The sequence below is a fragment of the Gracilinanus agilis genome, chromosome 1 (genome assembly GCF_016433145.1).
Source record: "Gracilinanus agilis isolate LMUSP501 chromosome 1, AgileGrace, whole genome shotgun sequence".
Classification (NCBI taxonomy): Eukaryota; Metazoa; Chordata; class Mammalia; order Didelphimorphia; family Didelphidae; genus Gracilinanus; species Gracilinanus agilis.
In genome coordinates, this window is record NC_058130.1 from 547,826,408 (window position 1) to 547,848,633 (window position 22,226).

At 38.7% G+C, this 22,226-nt stretch overlaps 1 protein-coding gene across 1 annotated transcript in view; it reads right to left on the minus strand.

Annotated features, from left to right (window-relative positions):
* Positions 1-11,072: 11,072 nt before the first annotated feature.
* The window catches only part of MYOM1 (myomesin 1), a 139,637-nt gene continuing 128,483 nt past the window's right edge, over positions 11,073-22,226 (minus strand). The window contains exons 29-33 of the mRNA XM_044683066.1: positions 17,851-18,014; positions 16,261-16,297; positions 16,003-16,025; positions 13,091-13,146; positions 11,073-11,886 (exon numbers count right to left, since the gene is read on the minus strand). Coding sequence (XP_044539001.1) covers positions 11,593-11,886; positions 13,091-13,146; positions 16,003-16,025; positions 16,261-16,297; positions 17,851-18,014 — 574 coding nt within the window. The 3' untranslated portion in view covers positions 11,073-11,592. The remainder of the gene's footprint in view (positions 11,887-13,090; positions 13,147-16,002; positions 16,026-16,260; positions 16,298-17,850; positions 18,015-22,226) is intronic.

The window sequence follows — 22,226 nt, forward strand, 5'->3', positions numbered from 1 at the left end:
TTACTCTAGTAGGAAAGGTTGTCTATAGTCATGAACCCATTATAACAAAAGTAAATATGAGGTGTGTGTGGGGAGTTGAGTAACTAGGTGGCTCAGTGGATTGGGAACCAGACATAGAGACAGGAGGTCCTGGGTTCAAATCTAGTCTCAGATACTTCCTAGTTGTGTGACCCTGGGCAAGTCACTTAACCCCCATTGCCTAGCTCTTACTACTCTTCTGCTTTGGAATCAATACATAGTATTGATTCTAAGATGAAGGTAGAGGTTTTTAAAACAATAGTAAATACAAGATTAAGAGAAAAGATAAGAAAGAGAAGTATAATAAGGAACTTCTGGAAAGGATGGAGAACAGCTTGAGTGACAGGATCTTTAGTTACAGAACTTGGAATTTACCCAGGTGGCATGAGCCAAGGGCAGAAGACAGTTGGGACCACCTCTATAAAAGCCCATGGACTGAGCCACCCAGGACCTCGGATTTGAGGAGGGGACCTTGGGAGAGGGTGGCAAAGGGAGGGTAGGCCATAGACCTGCTAATCCAGCATCCATATCTCATTATCACAAGAAGTTTTATTCATTTTATCACTAAATTGAGCTGAGAGACAACAGCAGCACAGCTGCTAAGAAAAACATCACTATCCCTCCCTTTCTTTGGTTCAGGCCATGGCTGGGCTAGACCAGGGACTGTGAGAAGGGAAGAGCCTCCAGCCAATATCCACCTACTGCTCTTAGAGATAGATTACCTTAGTTCCAAAGACTCAGCATAGCATGAATTTCCCAACACCTCTTTCCGTGTCCTTTTCTTACCCTTTGAGTTAAAGCAATAAACCCTGTTACATCTTAATCCAAGTGAAGATTGGCATTCTTTCCCAGGCTAGTAAATATCTACAACTATAGGGAAAGGGACTTATCAAATCACAGTCAGAAATAGTGTTGTCCATTTAGCTCAACAACAACCAGCCCATAAGCAATTTTGTCTTCAAACCCAACCCCAAGCCAGGGAGCCAGAGGAGCTGTTGAACATACATACAGCCCCTCACTGGATACTTGGCTTGGGCAATGTTAAAGAGGCAAAGGCTTGGCTAAGCTAAACATCCATAAGCCCTGGTGATTACCAGCACATCTTGGTGATCACCCAGGCAGCCTTATCCATCACTCAGCCTTAGATCCTCCTTTTACCTGAGGATCTAAGGCCAGCTTGTCAGAACTGAGTCACAATTGAGTGTCTTTAACAGAAGTCACAGTTTATAATTTAGCCATTCTAGTTTGATCTGTTTAAACTCCAAGATATGGGAAGTGGACAAAACAAATGTAAGGTCATTAGTATAATATGGGAGATTGAAAAAGCCTAAAAACAACGTTAGGTAGGAAATACTTAATTTGAGATGTGATCTCTTGTTAACTATAAAGACTTGGCAACACCAGTTTAGAGTTGTTATTCATCTTTCAATTTCCAAAGAGAATTGATGACATCACAGGTCATGTCTTGACTCACCTGTAATTTGGATTCAGGATGACTGGCAATGGCCTGGGATGCACTGGATGACCTTGGTGTCTTCCTCGTTTAACCAATCTCTAAGTGTCTGCTAGAGCTGTGTCAAGATTGTTGAAATGAATTGTTCTCTTTTGCCCATTTCACTGGGGGAAGTTTTCGCATGCTTGGGGTAGACATTCCTCTGACTCACTGACAGGTTTAAAGCCTCTGGTTTACCCTCAACTTGGTTTAGCCTGTTTGCCTCCAAGAAGTTATAGCATGGGCCAACACCACAGCTTAAAGAGAGGATCATTTATAAAATACCATTGTGAAAAAATGTAAGGTTACAGGAAGCATCACTTTACAAAAAAACAATTAGAAGGAAAATGAACCTTCAGAATTGTGTTATTTGGAATTCTGGGGGTTCCATTTAAAAGTATTTGACAAACTTCCTGTGGACATGTCGGGGACTTTGAAACTACATTTTCCATGGTCCAATGGGTTTCCTGTTTTGGATGACATCTTCAAGGTAAAGCCCAGCTTTAAATATTGGGAAGTTGGGTTTGACTCGCTCTTTGCTACCTGAGCACGCTCCCTGGGGCCATAGAGGAGTAGGGAAGGTACAGAATGTAATGGCTGAGGCGGCAATTTGAATTTTTTACAGGCGCATGGTCTAATTTATTCTACTAACATGGCTTTAATTAAAATATTATTTTTCCTCATAATATCAGCCTTTATCATTTTTAATCGTTACAGAATGTTTAATGGTAGATTCAACTAAAAACCAGATTATCTCAAGAGAATTCCTTGATTAAACATATAATTGCAACCAGTGTAGTAAAATAAAATGGACATGTCAGCATTTCTATAGTGATTATTCTTAGCAACAGCAACAGTGAAAACCACGTCAGCTAGATTCTATTATCTCTTTACCTGATGGGGAAAAAATGACAATGCATTTAAGATGAAGTAATAAGAAAGACTGGCTGAATTTGATTAAATCCAAACTGAAGAAAATTCATTTTGGAGATGTTTCAGTTTTTAAAGAAATATACCTGTTTTTGAGATGGAATAATGAGGGGATGACTTTCAAAGAATGGAAAAGAATCATATGTGGGAAAATCAGAACACCAATACATTGTTGGTGGAATTATGAACTGAAAGAACCATTCTGGAAAGCAATTTGGAACCATGCCTAAAAGGTTATAAAATTGTGTGTACTTTTTGACCAAGCAATACTATGACTAGGTCTGAATCCCATAGAGATTAAAGATAGGGAAAAAGAACTATTTGTACAAAGAAATTTATAGTAGCTTTTCTTGTGGTGGCAAAGAATTAGAAACAGAAGGGATGTCCATCAGTTGGAGAAAATGACTGAAAAAGCTGTGAAATGGAATCAATTGTATCATAAGAAAAAGGATGATCAAAAAACAACTTGGAAAGACTTATATGGAGTGAAACAAAGTGAAGTGAGCAGAAGCAGGAGAATGTTATACGCAGTAACGGCAATAATGTATGATGATCAACTATGAATCATTTAATGTTTATCAGCAATGCAAGGATTCAAGACAATTTCAAGAGATTGATAAAAATTATGATAAAATGATAAAAAATATTATAAAAATCATGATAAAAATCCATCTACCTTCTTAGAAGAAACTGAAGTCTGAAGTCTGAATGTAGATTGAAACAAACCACTTCTTTTACTTTATTTCATTTATGAGTTTTTTTTTGTATAAGTGACATATATCTTCTTTTACAACATGATGAACATGGAAATATGTATTACATGTATATCCTGTTTAAGAATATATGTTATAACCATATTACCTGCTGTCTCAGGGAGGGGATGGAGAGAGAGAGAAGAAGAGAACATGGATCAAAAAATATCAGAAAATGATTATTAAAAATTATATATGTATGGAATCTGGAAAAGAAAAACATAACAAAAAATTTAAACCCTTACCTTCCATCTTAGAATCAATACTGTTTGTTGGTTTCAAGGTAGAAGAGTGGTAAGAGCAAGGCAATGGGGGATAAGAGATTTGTCAGGGTCACATAGCTAGGAATTGTCTTTAGGCCAAATTTGAAACCAGGACCTCTTGTCTCGAGGGTTGGCTCTCAGTCTATTGAGTCACCTAGATGCCCTCATTTAAAAAAATTTTTTTAAGGATCATAGATGGTATTTTTTACAAAACAAAAAAATTTAAAAAGCTATTAACAAGACATTGGCAAGTACTAGCCCATATGTCTTTTTTTTCATTGCCTTTTATTTTTCATTCATTCATTTTCATTTCATTACTATAAAACTAATAGTCAGTGTATACATTGGGGACATCTTCTATAAAAATATAAGAAGGAAAAATATAAGTTTTTTCCCTTTTTATAAATTAATATCTTGATTTTATATGTCAGGTACCTCATCCCCTCACCACACATCCTACCTTTCCATAAAAAAAAATAGGGTACAATTGTGTAATATAGTATTTGTAAATGCTAGTATGTCCTTTTTTCACTTCTGTAAAAAGAAACTTTAATAATTTGGAACCAAAATTGCTTATTGTATTTTATCTGAATTTTGCTGCCTTTCAATATTTTCCCACTTTTATGGTCACAGTCATTGTGGATGTCATTCTTTTGGTTCTACTTACTTCATTCTGTATCAATTCATGTGAGTCTTCCTATGTTTCCATGAATTCTTCATATTTGTTGTTTCTTATGGCAAATGATATTTCACTAAGTTCATATAACAGTTTTCTCCCCATTATCCCTCAGTCACTGGGTATCTAGTTTGTTTCCAGGTTTTTGCTGTCACAAACAGTGCTGGAAGGTATATTTCAGAATATTAGAAACCTTTTTTAAAAATTAATCATTGATTTTGTTGAGGTGGTATATGCCTTGCAGTGGGATTTCTCAATCAAAGGATGTTGGAAGCTTAGTAATTTTTCTCACAAGATTCCATTTTATCCAGAATGGCTGAATCCATTTAGAGCCAATAGGTAGACTTCTGCAGATCCTCTCTATATAGGTACATAACTGAGGCTGAACTCCAGGGAATGTCAAATCCTGCTGTGTTTGTTGTTTATTGATTTCTAGAAAGAATTTGGCCCAGAACATCCTCCTCAGAAAGGATCTGCATAACCGTGACAGGCAATCATCCACTAAGTATTTATACCAAGTGAGGGATTAAACAGAAAGATAATATGCTTGCCATAGCTGTTTGTCAGTTTCATGGAAGATATTTTGCATAAGACTCAAACAAAAGCCATTTTCTGCTACTATTTAACAATGATAATGCCTAGGAAAACTCCAAAACCTCTTTGGAGAAATCCATAGTAATGCAAAAGAGATTGGTCTAACCATCCACAGTGGAAAATAAAAGTAGATGAAAAACATCTAGGTTGCCAGGTTTGGCTGGATGAATAATAGGTTAAATTAGTCCATCAATATGTATATTTTAGAAAGATAATTATCCACACTCAGAATTGGGTAGGAGAAGAAGACTAGGCTGGATTACATTTGGGAGAATAATAGTAACTGCTTTCTTTCTTTTCTTTCTTTTTTTTTTTTTTTACTTTTAGTGAGAAAAAAAAGAAAGGTTAGATAAAATAATTATGCATGTTTAATGTTTTTTTTTAAACCTTTACCTTCCATCTTAGAATCAATACTGTGTATTGGTTCTAAGGCAGAAGAGTGGTAAGGGCTAGGCAATGGGGGTTAAGTGACTTGCCCAGGGTCACACAGCTAAGAAATGTCTGAGGCCAGATTTGCACCTAGGACCTCAGGCTTTCTAAGCCTCTAAGTACTTTCAATGATTCTCTCTCTAAATTTTCCTATAGAATTTTGGTCTAGATTTCCTCTAATATTTGTAAAGCACATAGCGCAGTCCCTGCCACATAGAAGATAATAAATGCTTATTCACTTCCCTTTCCTTTTTGTCCTCCACAACACGGATGTATATTATATATTATTTATCGGTGAACGCCTATCTCCCTAAGTAGTAGATAAACTCTTTAATGGCATGAACTGGAATTTTGCTCTTTCCTATCCTGGGGGCCTTGCAAGAGCTTAAATGAGGGCAGGTAGGTGGCTCAGTGGATTGAGAGCCAGACCTAGAGATGGGAGGGCCTAGGTTCAAATCTGACCTGGGACACTTTCTAGCTGTGTGACCCTGGGCAAGTCACTTAACCCCCTCATTGCCTAGCCCTTAGCACTCTTCTGCCTTGGAACCAATACACAGTATTGACTCCAAGACAGAAGGTAAGGGTTAAAAAAAAAAAAAGAGCTTAAATGTTTGTAGAACTGAGTTCTCTGCTGCAAACTCCACTCCTTTTATACCAGGATTCTTTTGTTGAAGCATTGTCTGTGAATCAGGGGATGCCACAAGAAGAATTAAAATGACAAATCATCCTAATAAATGACCCACCTAAAGATGCATGCTGGGATCAGTGACAATTTAGATCTGAAAAAAGGTTAATTGTCAAGGACATATTTGAGCAGGGAATGAGTTGTAGCAAGAATGAGAAACAACAATGATACTGGTGCCTTGAGATACCAGAGGAATGAGAGGAATCTAGATCCTCTAGGGCAAAACGTGGACAAGAAACTCAAGGAAGGCAGAATTTAATTTGCAACCGAGAATGAAAAACCCATTATTGATTCAGCAAAACAAAGTATAGTTTTGCTTAAGAGACAAATAGTTCACCTGAGCAATTCTCAGAAAATTATCTGCCTCTCTGCCCATATAAGGTATATGTGATTTTTGTAGTGAATACTGATTTGAGGTTTCCACAGTTGAATGTGTCTGTCTTATTTTTATTCCTCTCTAAGCACTGTATGGTCCAGCCAAAATGACTTTCTGACTCTTCATCACACTCATCTCTCATTTCAGTGCCTTTGCACTGGCTGTGTCCCATCTCTCTTCATCTCTTAGAATCCCTTGTTTCTCTCAAAACTCAGCTTAAGTGCCATTTTCTACATGAAGCCTCTTCTCATCCCACCTCTGTGTCCCCATCCAAATCGCCTCTTTTTGTATATCAATTTTCATATCCTTTTATATGGATGTGTCATCTCTATAGATAAATTCAATTCCCTTGAGGTCTTTGCCTCTGTATCTCCAACAACTAATATAGTGTCTGGCACATTCACCCACCATTCCCCATACTGGAAATTCCCTTCTTCCTCATCTCCTCTTCCTAATCTCCCTAAATTCTCTGGTTTCCTTTAAGTCCTAGCAAAATCCTCACCTTTTATGACTTTCTCCAGTCCTTCTTAATGGTAGTACCTTCCCTGTGTGGATTATTTCCAATTTATCGTGGATGTATCTCATTTGTATGGAATAGTCATATGTTGTTTCTCCCATAAGACTGTGAGCTCTCTTACAGCAGGGATAGTCTTTGCCTTTCCTTATACCCCCCCTCCCCCCGATCAGCATAGTGCCTGGCACTTAATAAATGGAACTCAGAGTCCTCCTATCTAGTTTAAATGGGGCTAGCAGGTACCAGATCCTGAATTAAAAAAAAAAAACAAAAAACTAATGAAAGCAAGCAGCTCGACATTTCTGCCTAAGAGTGGACATTTATATCTCAGTTTCTGACTCAAATATAAAGATGAAATCATCTAGATCATAAAGTGGGTGGTTGACCCAAATGTCAACTATTGACAACCCTTTTCTTCTCCTACTCTTTCAACAATAATTTCTGGGAAGATATGTATATAGCAGTGATGGCAAACCTCTTAAAGATCGAGTGCCCAAACCACAACCCTCCCACCCATGTGAGCCCCCACCCCCTTATCCTAGATGGGGAGGGAGGAAGCGCTCCCATTGGGCTGCTGAGCAGAGGGGTGGGTCATGTGAGAAATATCCTCAGATGAGAGTGGAGAGGGAGAGGAGTGTGGCCCCGTCCGGCACACATGCCATAGTTTCACCAACACAGATGTATAGAATGATACAGTTTCTTGATTCTTCCTATCTATCTATATATTTTTTTACAAAATCTATTTTTAGTACTCCTTGGTGTCTTAAAGATCTCCTCAAATGAGTTAAGGATAGGAACTGAATTTAGGATTTTCTTGGCCTAGGGAACTCCTAGAGGACAAATCTCTCTTTACCAATGTACATCAGCTACTTCTATGAAACTTATAGTCTTAGAGAGTTGCCTAGTACATTGAGAGAGTTCAGTGACCTATCCAGGGTTACATGGCCAGTATGGTTCTAAGGAAACCCTTGAACCCAGGACTTCATGGCTCTAAGGCTGGCTTTATATCCACTTAGTCATGTTGCCAATAAAAGAAAATAAGTGAAATATGAAAATGAGATATTAATTTGTATAACTAACTATTATACATAATAAGGCTTTGGCTATCTATAAAATGAAGGAGTTGGATTAGATGATCTTAAAGATCCCTTCTCACTCTAAATCTATGATTCAAGGAGGTTGGTGCAAGGACTTTGCTTCTATGGACTCACAAAATCAAGCACTTTCCTTTGACTTGAATGTAATTCACAGCTCCTTCCCTTTCACAAATTTGCTTGATGCTGTTTCTGCAAAAGGCAAGAAAAATATTTTTCCTGTCCCTTATAAAATTTGCAAACATTTTGGGCACAGAACATAAATAATTGAATGAAAGCACATGGTCAAGGGTCTACTGTAGCCAGCTTGTATGGTCTCAGGAGAGCAAACTGTTAAATGTTCAAGCATAAGCATTTATTCTTTGAATATGAGTGCTAAGCCAGGGCAAGCTTTATTGTTTTGAGGTGGTCTTGTCTTGGAGGGATGGAAAAAATATTTAAAATACAGATTAAACTTAAAGTGTGTCTTACATGTTCCCCCCACCCCCCACCCCAGAGCTGGTTGTTAAATATTTACCAGCCTACTGATGTGACACAGCTTGCTGTTTCTAGGTTATTTTCTTGTCTCTATTTAAGACAAGGTGTAAACTATCATTAACTTCCAGAAGTGGTTGAGTGTGTATGAGCATCGGTGATTAAAAACCTGATTGACAGCTCCTTCAGGAATGAGTCATGGATTAGACAGACAACTAGTATTGGCCACATACCTGATTAGGACCTATGGGTCAGAACAATTTCCTTATCACTCTTGGGAAAAACCATACGAACTACCACTCTAGATCAAATCAAATTATGTTTATTTTTAATGAAAATTGTTGGCAGGTTTATACTCAATGACATACTTTTTGAGATGGGAAGAGATGAGAATTGAAAACGATGAGACCTTCCTTCTATGTTGTGAGCTTAAATCCCCAAGCTTTGTTGTTATTATTGAGTTATTTCAGTTGTTCCAGACTCTTTGTGATCCTATTTTGGCATTTTCTCGGCAAAGATTCTCCAGCTCACTTTACAGATGAGAAACTGAGACCAAAAAAAAAAAGGTTAAATAACTTGCCCAAAGTCACACAACTAGTTAATATTTGAGGCTCGATTCCAACTCAGGAAGATGAGTCATCCTAATGCCAAGCCCACTTAGCTTATCCCCAAGCGGAAGGATCCAAAACATCTCAGTCTCACCACTGAGGAAGGGGCATTTTCCTGTATTGCTTTGCAATTCAGGGGTTCCCTGGTATGTATATAACCTGTGAATCTTACATCATCGCCTTAGATTGGTTCTTTTTGTCTTGTAGAATGTTTGCATAAGAAGGGAACATAGCAGTGATCTAACCCGAGCTCTTCATTTTACAGATGTCATAACTCAAACTAAGACAGGTAAGAAGCAACGAGGTGGCACAGTGGATAAAGTTCTGGCCCTGGAGTCAGGGAGACTCATTTTCATGAATTCAAATCTGGCCTCAGACACTTACTAGCTGTGTGACCCTGGGCAAGTCACTTAACCCTGCCAAAAATTGTAGGAGTAAAAATGAATAAATATTCCTAGTATTTTAAATATATGTATATATTTAAATATATATGATATATATATTGATAATAAACAGAGGAAAAGAAAAGGAAAAGGATTTTTTCAGTAAAGTGAGCAAAACAAAGAGAGTTAGAGACTCACACTTGTAGCACTTTACCAAAGCAAAGCACAAGCTCCCAAAAAAGAATCCTTCACTGTGAGTCTCAGCCAAATTGATCTCCCAAGCCCCTGTACGTCAAATGAGGACATAACTTAAAAGGATGCTGAGAATGTAGCTCAGGTGTGGCAAATTTTCCACCTGCACAACCCCGTTTGCTTCAGTTGCCTCATCTGGAAAATGAGCTGGAGAAGGAAAAGGCAAACCACTCTAGTATCTTTGCCAAGAAAACACCAAATGGGGTCCCTCAGAGCTGGATATGTCTGAACTACAAAAAAGAGAGGTGAGTTACTTTGCCCAGGGTCACATAGCAAAATACCGGCCAAGCTAAGATCCCAAGTTTACAGATTTCCAATTTGAGTAAATTGTCCACCACACCACATGACAATGCTTACAACTTGGGATATTTTAGGGGGCTTTTTATATAAGGCTATACAGAGTGCTGAGCAAACATTTCACTTGCAGTTTGTGACAAACCTAAGGGAAGATGTGTAATGTAAAATAAATGCTAGCTATTAATAAAAAGCGGTACTGTATACTGGAAAGAAGACTGAACTTTGTTTGAGTAAGTCTACTTGGGGTTAAGTTCAGGCTCTGACTCTTCCTAGATATGTCAATGAGCCCCAGCTTCCTCGTCTGTACAATGGGGACAATAATCCTTGCACTATTATTATCCCCATTTTATAGATGATGAAAACTGAGCTTGGAATCAGTAAGATGTGAGCTCATATACCAACTTCTGACATTTACTAGATCTGAAAACCTGGATGAGGGATTTAACCCAGAAGTGATTTCACTCTGGCAACTTTCTCGTACTTGTCTACCGAGTCGGAGGGGACTTGAACTCTGAATTGAGGCAGGCAGTTCCAGACAGAGGATTGCCCAGCCTGACAGATCCTTCCAGTTATTCACATAATACTCGCATTGCCCACTTTTCAAGGTCATGGTGACCAAAACAAAATTCAAACTGTAAAGTGTTGCATAAATGTAAGTCAGAAGTATGGACATTATTGCTGTTTTTCACAACATCAGGTCCTTGGAGTTAGAGAGATAATAAGTAATTTGCCCAAGGTTGTTTAATAACCAGTGGAAGTCAGCCACGACTCTATGTTTTCTGGCTCCGAGGCAGCATGGTAGGATGTTATCTGGTCATTTCACTGTTTGGAATTTTCTTTTTTTTTTTCCTGCAGAAATAGCTGATTTTCATGCTCTGACCTAATGATGATTGCAAAGTGGATATTTGTCCACTGAAATGATTGAAATGACCCAACTGTCCACATTGTGGTTCAATTGTCATTGCCTTAACAAGTGAATGCATTTGATAATGTGGTAAATGGATCAATTGTGTGGCAACTGACCATTTCTGCTCCAAAACTTTGACTGCAAATGTTGGATTTAGCCGTGTTGAAAGTCACTGCCTTTACTTGTATAAACTTCATGAGAATAACTATAGAGTGTTAATATAGGATGAAGAATGATTATTTTTAAAAAAGAGAGATTACTACGTTGGATAAGTCCTCTCACTGTCATCAAAACCAAGAAGCCACGTTTCAAGAATCAGAGAAACAAATTGATGGTTAAAAAGAAAGGTATACGAGCCTTTATTTGCCAACATGGAGGAGGGTTTCATCATCAAAACAGCATTAACATAACTTGCAAATCTCTGTTAGGTAGCACACAAAAACACCAATTGGTTTGACTCCTTGCCTCAGCACGCCATGCTACGCTATGCTACGTTCTAATGGCACTCTCTCAAACTGTCTAGGCTGCAGACTATCTCCAGCTACTCTAATGTTCTAGAAAGCATCTCTTTTCCACCCCGGTGTTCTTCCCACTAACCTTATCCTACCCTTTTCCTTAAAATCTCATCCTGCTTTTTATTTCTCCATGCCTTTTGCTTGGGAAATGATGTAACTGGGAAGGAAAACTGTGAGGTAGCCCTAAACCATGGGTAGATGGCAGTGCTAACAACACAAGAACTCAGCGGACAGTCCCAAGAATGCTTCTTATCTTTGGCTCAAATCACTTGCATTCCCCTGTCGCAGGCCACTTCATCTCTCCTCACATACCTTTCTTCCTTAGCCTAAAGTTCACTTTGTCTTCTTACTTTGTTTTTGGGTTTCAGAGGCAGCTTTTGCCGCCTCTTCCTCTGGGAGGAACACGCTTACAGTAAAGTCACTTGTCTCGGTACCATATTTGTTTTTCACCACCAGGCTGTACTTCCCAGAGTCATTAGTCTGGACAGCTGTTATGGTGAAGTAGGCTGTCTTCCCGGACTCCAGCTTCAGGATACAATGATCATCTGAAGCCAGAGGCTTTTCATTCTTCAGCCAGGAGATCTCAGGAGCAGGATCACCCCACAGGTTGCAAGTAAGATTCAGTGCCTGAAAAAGATAATTGGTAGAGAAAAGGAGAAAAATGAAAGAAATGATTATCTTAGTTAAAGAATCATTTCAAGGGACAGCTAAGAGACTCAATGCATAGAGAACCTGAGATGGAGTCAGGAGGTCTTGGGTTCAAATTTGACTTCATATACTTCCTAACTGAGTGATCTTGGGGAAGTCATAATCCTGATTGCCTAGCCCTTACTGCTCTTCTGCCTTGGAACCAAACTTAGCATTGATTCTTAGGTAAGGGTTTTTAAAAAACTTAATAATTTCAAGAATAATCCACTGAGTCCTCTGTCATGGTTAGATGGCTAGGATAAGTATAAATATCACCAACCAGTGGCTGTTGGCTGTTATACACTTGACTCAGTGCTATGTTTGTTTTTTTAAGCTAAAATTTTCACATTATCAAAAAAATGTGAATTCCACAAAATCATAGATTTTAAAGAAATTCAGTTCTTTAGGACTAAAATGTGACTTTGGAAGATTTGGATGTTATCATTAATTTCAAATGTCACCAGGAAAGATGGCTCCTTCCATTCTTACTCATCACCCTTTCTTTCATAAATCCCATTTTGACCACTTTTGCTATAATGTAAAACTCTAGCTCTGCCACAACAGTGAAATCTCATTTGTAATGGCCACCATCTGTGTATTTTGTTGTTGTTGTATTCCCTGAATGGCAGGCAGGTGCTTTGGACCATCTAACTTATTTTTAAATTTGTTTTCTTTTGTTTTCCATTTTTCTCCAAACTCTACTCAATTTGTGGAAGTTTTAAGACTGTCCTGACAAAACGCTTCCCTATTCCCTTTTATGAGTTGTCTTCCTCCATTAAAAAGTAAGCTTCTTAGAACAGCTAGGTGGCTCAGTGGATTGAAAGTCAGGCCTCCTGATGGAGTTCTTGGGTTAAAATCTGGCCTCAGATACTTCCTAGCTATGTGACTCTGGGTAAGTCACTTAACTCTAATTGCCTATCCTTACCATTTTTCTTCTTTACAACCAATACTTAGTACTGATTCTAAGACAGAGGGTAAATGGAAAGGAAGGAAGGAAGGAAGGAAGGAAAGAAAGAAAGAAAGAAAGAAAGAAAGAAAGAAAGAAAGAAAGTAAGTAAGTTTCTTGAGGATAGGGACTGTCTTTCTTTTTGCTTGTATTTGACTCCCCAGTGCTTAGCACAGTGCCTGCTGTGCTATGCCATACCTTGCCTTCTTGTATGGTGACCACATCTGGCAGGCCTCCCAATACTCGGGCACGATCTGAAAACAAACATATTTCTACTAAGTGTCTGCAAAATTACAAATGTTTATATAATAGAGATAAAATCATCTCTACTAAATAATTTTCAGATTTAGTTTCCCTCTTACAACTTTTTAGACATCCACTTGTTTTCAATATATGTAACAAGAAAATGATGTTTTGGATTTTCACAAACACACACATAATAAATTTCTCCCCTATCACAAACATCTTTGATAACTTCCCCAAGTGAAACTCATTATTGGCTTGAAACCATTCTGTTCTTTCAGAGAAGAGGCCTAGATCCGTTTGTCTGTTTCTGACTCAGACAACTCTGGAGCTGAGTAAAGCTACATCTGGGGCTTCGAAAGGCAGAGAAGGTTCCTTCAAATGCCTTCCAGGCCCAACTGAGACTGATTTCTGAGTCTCCCTAGGATTACATATAGTTGAGACATGCCAGGGACTATATATATCACCCAGGTTTGAAGGCTTGCAATAGGTTGAACTTATTTATGGGCTTCTCTAAAGATCTTGTCCATAGTCCACCAGTTGCTGGCTAACATTGCCTTGGTAGATGATTATGCTCAAGCCTTACCCCTAGTCTCTAATTCTTCTACATTTAGGCATATCTCCCATTTTCTACAGACTGCTCTTTGGACCTTCTACACACTTCCCCTCATTTTCCCTGAATCAAGCTATAAACCTAAATGGGCACCTGAAAGTGTTATGATTTGGTCCCATTCAACTCTACCTTCATTTTGGTCCCATGATCAGGTTCCAAATCCCCAGAGCAGTTTTTTACCCTTGAGATCTCTGGGCTTTAGAAGAAACTCAGATAGTAGAGGTTTCCCAAAACTGAGCGTGAAAGGTAGTGAGGCTCAACCTCATTTACTATAGCTTTTGGATTCAACTACCAAAAGGATAGGAGGGAGAGAAGGGAAAAACTTGGGCAGGAAACTTGGCTACCTCATATATCTCTGCTCCTGGGGTTAAACCCCTAATCCTGCAGTGACACTCATTTAAACAGAATTAAGGAGGGGAGAATGGACCAAACTATGTTTTGGAATACTCTAAAGTGACTAAAAAGTGCTAGGATATATTTAGAAACTCAAATTGAAAAAAGAAAAGAAAAATGAGGAATTTTTGTAGTAAAAAAATTGGTAAGATGGTACACTATTTCATTCCTCAACTTCCTTTTCTCTTAATTATATGCCTCAATTTTAGTATTTAGTATGATTACAGAACATGCAGAGATGAAAACAGGGGTGCCATACTAAAAAACACACTAAATTATTAATGTTAGATTGGTGAACTTTTTCTGGAATGGATAATATATTTCTACAAAAAAGTATTATATATATATATATATATATATATATATATATATTCATTTATATATGAATACAGTTGATAATCTTACAGAATAGACCTGAACACCCCTAAAACAAGGACAGACTATTACCAGGGCGAAATCTAGCAGGCCAGTTGGTATGTTGGACTTGTCCTGGTAGTTTTTATTATTCCCTGCTCTAAAAGAACCAATGGTTCAATGTTCTTTTGTACTTCCACACCTTTCCCTCTTCTCTCTTTTTGGTTAGGACCCTGGAAAAGCTTAATCTGCTTGGTTAGATCTTTCCTCTCTGTGGTCACAAGTAGAAAAGATAAAGGTAGGCCTCTAGAATCTACATGCCTTGGGATCATCTAGAATACTTGGGGAAGGTATATCCCCTAAGAAGCTTGGACAATTTGATTATTCCCAGTGACTAAAAACTGGGAGACAACTGGGGTACCAACAAGTCAGGGTCCAACTCTACTCATGGGAAGTTGGAAGGATAAAAGCACTAGGAAGGGTTTTAGTTTCATTCCCTCAGAATGCAGTCAGTAATAAGTCTTAGGCAGCACAGGGCAGAAAGGCCACACCAAAGGATGGAGAAGAGATCATGTCCCTTAGGGGAGACAGAGAATGACTTGACTTCTGGGCAGTCCTCTGGCATTCATAGACAACTAAGCTTGCCAGTGTCCAACACTGGAGTGATAAAAACCCCAAGAGGAGGGAATCTTGACCTGCCTCCCACCTTGCTGCCAAAACTGCTGAAATTAGAATCACTAGCTAGATCAGGAGAGGAATTCTGATATCTGCCTTACAAACATCTGGAGTGCCCAAGAAGAGGTAGAGACTTGAGAGGCTGGGAGAAGACCTTTGACTAGGAGGCAGGTAACCCCATTGGCAGAGAGACCAAAAGCTAACATCCCTTTTATCAGAGTGTCTACATTTTACCTAGAAGACAGTAGAGGTGATTTAATGATCACTTCAAAGAAGAACAAGTAGATAGCACCTATACAGTGGCCAATAACAGTCAAAAGCAAACAACAACCGCAGAAAATGGCATGTGCCAGTATGAAAAGAAACCAACCAAGAACTAGGTGATATCAGGCAAAACTTCTTGTAGCCCATAGTGGGATTGTGGGGATTTAGGTTACTACAATTTGCCTAGTGCAGAAGAATTTATAAGATTTCATCTTTCCTTTTGAGAAACAAAAATAAAATCCTCTTTCAATAAATGCCTGCAAGTCAGGGAGTTGGTGTCAAAAAACTAGGTTTTCCAGAAGAGAGATTCTCCTACTTTCTGGATAGGAGTTCAAGTTAAGAAAAACGTAACAACTCCATAATACTTTTGGGTCATTCCTTCATGCAAACAGGCCTTTGACACCAAAGTCACAATTGGAAGCATGGTACCAAGTACTTAAAACAAAAACATACAAGCAAAATGTCCATGCAAACTATGCATTCTCTCTTTAGAGGCTCAATAGTGAAGCAAAAGGCTATTCTAACTTTAAATGATTTCTGCAGTCAAATGTAAAAGTCATTTTCTTACTTTTCTCAGCAATGGCAGCTTGTCTGTATTTGGAAGAAAAAAAAAAAAGAATGCATGTTAGTGTTGATTCAAGGTAGCTAACCTGGCCTGCCTCTAATTGCTTCAGAAAACTCTTGCTACACAATGGAGCAGCTGGAAGTCCAGCTTTTTATGTGCAAAAAGACTTTTAAAAAAACCATGAAGATCTGCAGAAAGGGTACACAGTGTTCCCATTTCAATTAGGGCACTTAAACGACACTTGCAAGGAAAAGGACTTACTTTAACCTCTGGAATTCAGCAAAGGCTTCATCGTAGGCTGCCAACAGAAGAAAAACAAATGATAGTGTTTTCTCATGGAAAATCTACAACCCGCAGAGTTCAATTATAGTAGTTACTTTTTTAGGAGAGACTTTGTCAGACAGTCTTTTCCTATAAAACTTGATTTTACCTTAAAACGAAAGAAAATAACTTGCTCCTTAGGTGACAAATGTGAAATGTTAAATTTTAAGATCTTTTGTTTAAGGAGATAGACATGTGCCATGTGAGCAGAAAAGAGGTTACGTAGCCTGTTAAAGACGGGCAGTGCAAAAGCTGGGTGCGAGGTCGAGTGGGGATCCTCATCTTTTGTTCAGAGGCTGAGGCTGGTGTGTCTCTTTAGCTCAGGAGTTCTGATGAACTATACCAGTTGGGTGTCCATAATAATTCTGTCCCTTGGAAGGCCACTAGGAAACTGAGCAGCTCAAAACTCCTGAGCCAGTTAGTGAGTAGCCCTTGTACCTCTAGTCTGAGGGAGTAGGGAGGCCCAGGCTCTTAAAAAAAATACTGGTATCCCAACCCAAAAAGAGTTTCTAAGAAAACAAAACAAACAAAAAGGCTTTGGATCCTCACAGAAGCTTCTCATAATGAACTATCTTAGGGCCCCCATTCATCTAGCCCTCTGTGTTGGTTTCTATGCTTCTATGATTGGTTTCTATGTTTCTATGATTGATGAAGAAACTGAATTTCAAAAGGAAAGGGACCAAACTTGCTCAGGGTCATGAAACTAGTGACTTAAGTGTCACTGAAAGTCTTCTGCTACAGACTCATGTTCCCTTGCAAGGCCAAAGATGATTAAGTCTATATTTTGGGACTTCTCTCTTAACTTCCTCCTACTTGAGGTTATTTAACCTATCTGCCTTGGTTTCCTCATCTATAAAATGAGGGTAATAATAACACCTACCTAACAGTGCTGTTAAGATCAAATAAGACAATAATTGAAAAGTGCTTGGCACAGTGCTGGGGATGTAGTAAGTGCTGTATAAATGTTGGCTATTATTATTATTAGGTCCTCCCTGAAATGCTTACTGGCTGAGTGACCCTAAGCAAATGTCAATGAATCTCTATCTCAGTTTTCTCATCTTCAAAATGAGAGGCTTGGGTTCAATGACTTTTCAGATCCCTTCCAGGTCTAAATCCATGATTCTACAAAGTGGAGAAGAATTTAGTGTTTTTAACAGCCAACCCTGAAACATAAAAAGAGGTAGATAGGAATGGCTTTTGATGAAAAAGAGTTAGTAGAAATATCAACAACAACAATGATGATGAAGATGGGAGATGATGCTCATCACAACCACCCAGTGAGGTCAGTAAGAATATTTTAAACTTATATAGTGCTTTTATGTTTACAAAGTACTTTTTTCTCATAACCAACCCTATGAGGTAGGAAAGGCAAGAAGTATTACCTCCATTTTACAAATGAGAAAACTGAGGTTAGGAAAACTTTAATGACATGGCTTTTGGGTTCTACGACTGATTTGTGACAGTGATGACACTTGAAACCAGGTGTTGGGGTTTCAAGTCCAGTGCTTTTACCCGAAGCATATTCCTTACCTTGTCCAGAAAGATCTACTTTTCTCTCATGTGTTGTTTTGCCATCAAAGAGCTCCATTACATATTTCCCTTTGTCATTTGGAGTAGGTTCATTGATTTGCAACCAAATCTGCTCCCCAGTGACACCGCTCTTAACTCTGTCTGTATATTTAATAGCTGTTCCGCTTTAGGAAACAAAGGAAACCTCATTAGTGTTTGCTTTGGGTTTAGAGTTCTTGTTCCCTTAGATGCTTCTTGCTAAGAAGAGGCCATATAAAAGTAATAAAGTCTTTCAAAAGGTTTTTGACCTTGTTGCACTTTCTCCTGGGCTCTGTGAATGTTTACGGTGTCTGAAACAAGGATCTAGCATGACAACTGGCCATGAGGCAGGAAAAGAACTTTTAAGAAGGTACAGAGAGGTAGATAAGAGACTCAATAGATAGAGATCCAGTCCTGGAGACAGGAGGTCCTGGGTTCAAATCTGGCCTCAGACACTTCCCAGCTATGAGACCCTTAGCCTCAATTCCTTAGCCCTTACTGTTCTTTGGCCTTAGAACCTATACTTAGTAAGTATCAATTCTAAGACAGAAGATAAGAGCTTAAAAAAAAGTATAGGGCTATACTTTGGCATGTCTATACATGCCATCCCAAACAGTACTCTGGAGCACAAATAAAAGTGACTATTTGAATCAAATCTACTCTGTACTCCCCAGCCCCTAACATTGTTTTGGGATATTTATTACCATTATTTTAGTTGGGCTTATTTGAAGAGGTAGGAATCTCAAAGACTAAAGGACTAAACTACAGATTAGTTCATATTCCAACGTAGGGACAAAAGGGTGCTTTGTCAGAACAGATTGTACTTTGTAAGATGGCAAAGGGCATAGGTTCATCTCTATGTGAAATCCATTTGTAAATGGTTGCCAAATAATTCAAGACACATGAAAAAGGGGGAAGTAGGATATAGGGAAGCAAGGACAAGAGACAGAGTTGTCTCAGGAATGAAAAAGGAAGGCTCTTCTGTACTAGGACACAATGTGCTCCATAATCAATCCCAAGGCAAGGCCAGCATGAACAGCTACTAGTATTTGTCTGTAATCCTGAGAATGTGGCAGAAATCACAATTCCTCATCTGGCATCTGCAATACAGAAATATTGTTTCTTTGGATAAAATAGTCTTTTGAAAAGTGTAATAGGGAAAGACCTACCAAAATGGGGGAGCAGGAGGAAGCAGTACAACTATTCCCCTGATAGCACTCCCAATAAAGATCTAAGAAGTCTGTTAAGTAGTGAATGGGCAATCACTGCCTTAGTGGGTCATATTTCTAGTCTAATATCACAAATTTGACCTACAGGCAAATGACCGAGGCAAGAACTGTGGAACAGGGGTGGGCTGGGATCACAGACTCCCCATCACTCTAAGCTAGGCTAGCAGTGCTGGATGACCACCGTCTTAGTTCATCCCTCAAAGCCAATAGTAAGGGGTTGGCCAGAAGGGCATCCAGAGTTCCAGGGTAGGATAGCATAGAGTAGACCCATATCCTCTTCCACTTCCAGCTCCCCAGCTCCATGGCCAATAGTTGAACCATAGTAGCACAGGTTCGGTGGCCAGAGCTCCAAAATAGGCCATCAACTTGGAGAAATCCTGAGCTGCCCATGGACTCAAGTCTTGGACCCAAGCTAATAACTAAGGGTTTCCCAGGAAGACCAAGAGCCTATGCTCAGTTTTAAGGGCTCTAAGGTAGGCCTCAGAGTGGGGATGCCCAGAGCTTTTCTTGAATTCAGACCCAATCCAGACCAGCAATTCAGAGCATAGGGTACAGACCTAGTGTGGGCTCAGCTTGCCCATCTAGGCAAACAACACAAGAGGATCTATCTCAAAAAGGGGCCAATATTATAGAATCACCCTTCAAAGGTCAGCAATTCAGGGTTACTCAGAGGTGATCCATGGAAGAATGAAAAAACAAAACAAAAGACAAAGAGCTTTTATGAAGAGAGGAATGACCAAGAAAAAGATCCAGAAGAAAATAACTCTAAAAGAAAAAGATACAGAAGAAAATAACCTACAAAGTCTCAAAGAAAACTATAGCTTGCCCACAAGATGTTAGAATAACTAAGAGAAATGATGGAAAAATTAAAAAAGAAAGCGAGAGCTTTCCTAGAGAGGATAGAATTGGAAAGGAAATGAGAACTATGGAAGAAAGACTTGGAAAAAGAATTATGAACCTGGCATAGGAGGTAAAAAAACTCTACCCAAGTTAAAAGACTCCATGAAAATTAGAATGGATCAAACAAGCTGACTCCTAAGACATCAAGAAATATTAAACAAAGTCAAAATATTGCAAAAAATATGTGTAAGGTGTCTCACATCAAAAACTGATTTGGGAAACAAATCAAAGAGAGATAATTTAAGAATCATTGTATTATCTGAAACCTGTGACCTCCTGAAAGGTCCTTGATATCATATTTTTTTAAATCAAGAAAAAAATGTTCAGAGCTCTTGGACCCACAGGGCAAGGTGACACTACCAATTATCTCCTAAAAGACACTTCAAAATGAAACCTATAGAAATGTCTTAAGCCAGAATCCAGAATTTCAGGTCCATGAGAAAAATATTGCAGACAGAAATAAAGAATTTAAGACTTGAGGAATCACAGTTAGGATCAAAGTTTTGACAGCCACCACAATAAGGGGTGAGAGTTTGGAATATGATACTCCAGAAGACAAAGGATATAGGCTTACAGCCAAGAATAATGTATCCAGAAAAACTGAATATAATATTATAGGAGTTAAAAGTTAGGTCTTTAATGAAAAATTCTAAGCATTCCTGACTATAAAAAAATCAGAGCTGAGTAGAAACTTTGAAACACAAATACTGGAGTAAAAAGAAAACAAAAAGGTAAACACAAGCAAACGATTAGAAAAGACTTTTAAGTCTTTCTAAGCATTCTCAGGAGATGGGATGGAAGTGATATAAGCATTCCCTAGGACGGGGTCCGCAACGTATGGCTCTCAAGCCATATCTGGCTCCACCTCCCCACTGGCCAGTGGGGGCAGAGCCCCAGGATGTGCCCCAGGGGGCCCTTCAGCCCCCACCCCACCCCTGCTCCATATTCCAGTGCCTTCCGCCTCCATTCTCCTCCTTCCTCAGGCGTTTATAGTTCTCACTGCCAAAAAGGTTGTCGACCATTGCTTAGGAGGAACTGAAATATCAGCAGAGATCCTAGAGAGAGTCAAATAACAAGGAGGACCTAGGAGAGATTTTTGTTATATTTTGATGATCTTAAAGAAGGAAGAAATGGGTGGAAGTATAGATACACTAAAAAAGAAAAGAAGAAAAATAAAAGGAGACTTTATATCTCACATAATAGGGAGGGAGCACAAAATTACCTTCAATTTATCTTGTTTGTATATAATTGCTTGCTTGTCTCCCTTGTGAGAATGTGAGCTGCTTGAGAGCGAGGATTGTTTTTGCCTTTTTTAAAGAATCCCAAGCACTTGTCACATGTTCCTGGTTCATATTCCTGATACATATTTCACACTTTTTTTTAACCCATACCTTATCTTAGAATTGGTTCCAAGGAAGACAAGTAGTAAAGGAGATTAAGTAATTTGTCCAGGATCACAGCTCTAAGAAGTGTCAGAGGGAATATTTGAACCCGGGAACTTCCATCTTTAGGCCTAGCTCTCAATTTACTGAGCCACTTACTTGTCCCCTCTCTTGGAAAGACTTTAAACAGAAATAGTTATATGTGTAATATCTTCCTTTAGAGAAAGGACAAACCAGAAATCTTCATCAAATTCTTAACCAGGATAGCTCAGCTCAGGATATTGGAGTCATGGCTCTGAATCCACCAAACCATCTAGCTGCCTTCTACATAGTAAACATTTAATACATGCTTATCGTTTGACTGACTGAATAATATATTCAGAGAATGGGTTTTCCTTGGCTTCACTTAAGTTTCTTGATGGTTTTAAAATAATGTAATGGTTTATGAAAGCACTGAAATCAACCCTTTGACGTCTGAGTTCCTAATAGGAACTAGAAATAAATGGGAAGTTTTTTGTTTAAAGAACTAGATATGATCATTTAAGTGCTTGATATGTACCAGCAAAGTTTACTAGCAAAAAATATAGTCCAGCATTTGAAAGGATTTTTCATGCTCCTTTGGTGAAAAAGATAGAGAGCTGTGGGCTAGATATTAAGCAGATAGGGATTGGTTCAATGGCACTTAGTGCAGTGCCTGGCACATAGTAAGTGCTTAATAAATAATTCCTTCCTTCCTTCCTTCCTTCCTTCCTTCTTTCTTTCCTTCCTTTCTACCTTCTCTCCTTCCTTCCTTCCCTCCTTCCTTCCTTTCTTCCTTCCCTCCTTTCTTCCTTCCCTCCTTCCTTCC